Source organism: Glycine max, chromosome 13, assembly GCF_000004515.6.
Source record: "Glycine max cultivar Williams 82 chromosome 13, Glycine_max_v4.0, whole genome shotgun sequence".
NCBI classification, from domain to species: domain Eukaryota; kingdom Viridiplantae; phylum Streptophyta; class Magnoliopsida; order Fabales; family Fabaceae; genus Glycine; species Glycine max.
In genome coordinates, this window is record NC_038249.2 from 17,909,971 (window position 1) to 17,914,722 (window position 4,752).

General features: G+C 25.9%; 1 protein-coding gene across 1 annotated transcript; it reads right to left on the reverse strand.

Annotated features, from left to right (window-relative positions):
- Positions 1-28: 28 nt before the first annotated feature.
- Positions 29-4,295, reverse strand: LOC100776221 (WAT1-related protein At1g21890). Its single transcript, XM_014765369.2, has 4 exons — positions 3,973-4,295; positions 2,427-2,489; positions 1,808-1,924; positions 29-460 (listed from the first exon to the last, which is right to left on the reverse strand). The coding sequence occupies exons 1-4, from the start codon at positions 4,173-4,175 to the stop codon at positions 142-144; spliced, it is 702 nt and encodes a 233-aa protein (XP_014620855.2). The 5' UTR covers positions 4,176-4,295; the 3' UTR covers positions 29-141.
- Between the last annotated feature and the right edge of the window lie 457 nt (positions 4,296-4,752).

Sequence of the window (4,752 nt, forward strand, 5' to 3'; positions counted from 1 at the left end):
AATTTTTTTTTCTTTCTGTGTACATGTATATGGGACTTTATTTGATTATTTGGTATTCAACTAATTTACTCCAATTGGGTTAGCACATTGTTGAATAAAATAGTATCACTAGTACTACATGTTAAAATTAAGAATCAAACCTTAAATCTGAGTTATAAAACAACATTTCACAGCTAGAGAGTGGCATGTTAATATTGTGCAAGTGGATAAACTTACTTGCAATATGTAGAAAGCAGAGAAGCCAGCACAACCTATGAGGAGAAAACAAGCACCAATAAGCCAGTGACTGCCAGAAGGGTCGTTCACATTATCAGGCCGTCCCACGTGGCTGGCAGAAGAGTCTGCAATGTTAACAACAGGACCTTTGTACAGAGCCATTAGAAAAGCACCTCCAAGACTAACTGCAGTGCCAATCACTTTGGCTAAACATCCTAGCTCCTTCAAGTTCATGCTCTCCAATCTGCATGCTCAAATATAATTAATCAATCAATGCCATAGTATTAGAGTATTACCGTTTGATTAATTATTGGGATTTCAACTAAAGTTTTATAGTCATAAAATAGTTTTATACAGTAAAATTGTTATTCCATTATATATTATTGTTAGTTTGATTTTTAATATAATTAATGTATAAATTAATAAATTTATTATATATTATGGTTTGTGATTGATTGACATTATTAATGTACAGTGTTTTTTTCCCCTCAATCTATGACTATTTGGTATTTTGATCCTTTTTATCCATTTCTTTAAATTAATAAAAAATAAATTTGAGCCAAAAGTTGGTAAGTTGTAAATTATCCACGCTACAACTCGATCCATAGGAGTATTGCATAGAGACGTGGAAAATATTAATTAAAACATAGATACCTAAAATTCGACATAAAAGGCCTAACAACATGGATACGTTTTTATCTATTTCCAGACATATCTTATAAGGGCTTCTAACAATGAGAAGCAATATATCTGTAAGAAAAAAACAAAACAAAGAGAATACGGAATTGACACTTAATAGTTCATGTAATTAATTAACTACAATTAATTATTTAATATTATTTTTGTATAATTATTTTTTTAAGAAAATATTTCTACTTATTTGTTTACAAATAAGTTTAAGATAATATTATTACTATCTTTTATATCATGCATTTATCTTTACTTATTTCCTAAATACTTATGCATTATAATATTGAAGGATGAAAAAACATAATGGAAATTGTATGTTTTAATCATGAAATATGTTGAAAGGTACAACAGTGTTTTGTGAGTTATTTATACACTAGTTTGTAAGAAAAATAATATTTTCTTATCACATATTATAAAATTGGTATTATAATAAAAACAAGAAAATATATACAGTAAACATCCTTATCTTTCAAATTTAACTAAAGAAAAAACACAGATTTATTTTGCTTTTCTTGTTGAAAAAAACAATATAGATTAATTAAATAATTAATTTGGTGAAGAAAGAAAATGACACGCATTAATTCATGGCATTCGTGAATGCGATGACATAGACCTATCACTACAAATACATGGGTAAAATTAAATATCTTTAAGAGCCAATACGACACTGCCGCATGTTCTTGGTAGTCTTAAACTAATGACATAGTGGAATCTATGAAGGATATTCATTGGGTACGTGTATAGCTTGTTTTCTGTGATATATATATAATTAAAGAGACTCAATTCAGTATCACCGTACCAATATTAATAACTTATTTGTTATAATCTTGTATAGGCCTCAAATTAAATTAGTCATTGATTAATTGAATAATATGTGTAACTTGATTAGTATCTTGCGTACCGAAAAATGATTGCGAGTACAAAGGTAATGGAGGGTACAGAATTCATCACAGCAGACGCAAATGATGCTGATGTGTACTTCATACCAAGGAACGTGAAGCATTGATCAAGTATTATCCTGCACATAACAACATATAATTTACACGCTAGCTTTTATCACTACTAAAAATTAAATAATCAGTGACCGAATTTACATCAATAATATTGAAGTCATAAAAATTTTAGAAATATTTTTTTCAAAAGAATTTACATATAAATCATTCACTCGTTAAAATAATTTTATTTCTTCTTGTAATATATTTTCGATAATCAAGCATATCACTCTCGCTTTTATCATTTATTCATTAATAAATATTTTAAATTAGCTCTTAATTTATTTATGATTAATTTAATCATTTTTATTTTTAAAAAATAACGAAATGTTTTTCAAAATAAAATTACGAATGTTATTTTTGTGATTAATTTGATAAAATAATTTTTAAGAATTAATTTAATATGTATATATTTCAGATAATTAATTTAGTACATTTATAAATAACAATACAAATATATATCTTTAAAATGAGAATAAACATTTATTTAATCTCAAACATGCACGTAAGTGGAAGAAACGACGTTACTCGACAAAAGCCACTGCCATAATTTCTGAAAATATCCGAACTGTCATCTTGGGCCTAACTTTCCTGCAAATAATAATAATAAAAAAATAGAAAGACATTTAGTAAATTAGCAACAAGTAATAACCTAATTGAAGCAATATATACTTTTAATTTATTATTATTATTATTATTATTATTATTATTATTATTAAATAATAAGGATTAAAGAGTGTCTCAAGGAATAAAGCATAACAAATTAATGATTATTATAATATTTAAGCTTAAATATTTTTTTAATCCTATAAAATAATCGGGTTTCGATTTTGATCATTATATTTCTTTTCATCTCCCATAAAAAAAAAAGAAATTCATTATTTTTGGATCATATTGTCATGTGTCTCTCGTTAATGGCTTCCGTATTTAATTTAATAAAAAAGTCTACTGATCATCTTGAGTGACCATTCATCAGTATTTGTAGTATCAGGTCAGCATATTTAACATCTCTAAAAAAAAATCAAATCCCTAAAATGAAGGCTATATATTTGTCTATCTTAAATGAATGCTTTTTTTTATCCAAAAATAGTGATTTTAAATTTTGAAAGGATGAAAATTATTTATTTTACGTACAGAGATCAAAACCAAAATTTAATTATTTTGTAAAAAAATAATGTTTCTCTCACGTTCATTTATTTTAACACTACTAATTTTTGGCCTTTATTTTTATGATAAAAGTGAAAGACAAAAACTTAATTGGTTTTCTATCTCTTCCACAAGATAAACTGATGTGTAGGAGTAATGTTAAAGAAAGAAAGTGTTGAAATATCATTGCTAAATATATGGATTTATATTTTAAGCATGTCTTTAATGTACTTTATTTTGAATAGATAATCATTTTTAAATTTTCTCAAAGAAATTATTAGAAAAAAACAAGTGACTATTCTTGAGGAAAAAAAAAACTCTTCCAAACAATGCATGATATTGAAATTTAACATTTTCAAAATGCATGCATTGAACTCAGTTCTATAAAACTATTTAGCTCCTGTAAAGACATATAATAATAATAATAATAATAATAATAATAATAATAATAATAATAATAATAATAATAATAATAATAATAATAATAATAATAATAATAATAATCTAATTCATAGTGATATAAAACATTATACACTAACCAAAAAGATAAACAGAAGAAATAGAACTAACACATTACCAACACACCAACCATTGATCAGAACAACGAAAAGGTGGCTGGAATATTACGTTCATGATCATGAGAAACCAACTCTATCATTTCTATGCATGTTCAATATGCAAGCATACATGATGCATATATTGATGTTAATATTATATGAGAAAATATGTTATATATGCCTTTAAAACAAAATAATTTTATACTATCATTTAATTAAGTGAATCATTTAAGATAAATTTATAGATTTTTATGATAATTAATCTAAAAATTATATGAATAATAATTTAAGATTAAATGATATATTTTTTACATTGTGCATATATAATCATTAAACTCATTGTATTATATTAAGATGATAAGAGATAAAACCTTTCAAGAAAAAATGCGAAAGGGCCAAGAGCAATAGTGGCGATGACATTGCGGTAAACGACAAACACATAATGACTCATGCCCTTATTGAGAGCATCCATGGTGATAAGGTACATGCCGGCGGAGCCAAATTGCAAGCTCAATATTATCAAGTATGATTTTGAATTGCATAACCACTCATATACCCTCTTACAACACTCCATTATTGCACTTATCTCTCTGTATAATATTCTCTCTCTCTAACTATATATATTTCTATTCGATCTGTTTCGAGTAGTGAGATTGTGTGTGCTTGATGATTATGTTTGTGTGGTATTGAATGCAAGAGCGAGTTTGCCCTTCTCAGTATTTATACCCAGAGATATCGGTTACTTGTTAAAATAATTTATTTACTAATTAATTGCTTAATCGAAAATCCACTATGACAAAAATTGCGTGATGACTGCTGCAGTCTACTTTTTGAAGAAATTGTGTGGCAACAAGAGAGAATTAACTAAGTAATAAATGGTTGGTATTGGCAAGATGTATTTTGTCTCTTTCTTTTTATTATCAAATTTTATCTTAGGACTCGGAATTTTATCTTAGTGTTATCCACTTTGAAAAAAAAAATGTATTCGTGTGAAAAGACGTGTTCCTTTTCATGTCTAATTTGGTTTATCTTTTTCCTCTTCAGGCAATGAAGACAACTGCAACATTCTATTTTTTTAAAAATAAATTTTAAAAAATTATTTAAAAATAAATAATTTTTTTTAAAAATAATAAGATTTGGTAATCAAATAA

Excerpts from the sequence above, each read along its gene's own strand:
- LOC100776221 (XM_014765369.2), bottom strand. The coding sequence starts at position 4,175 with ATGGAGTGTTGTAAGAGGGTATATGAGTGGTTATGCAATTCAAAATCA. Across the intron at positions 2,490-3,972 it reads TTCGCATTTTTTCTTGAAAG|GAAAGTTAGGCCCAAGATGA; the intron begins GTTTTATCTCTT and ends TATTATTTGCAG. Across the intron at positions 461-1,807 it reads GTACTCGCAATCATTTTTCG|ATTGGAGAGCATGAACTTGA; the intron begins GTACGCAAGATA and ends TTGAGCATGCAG.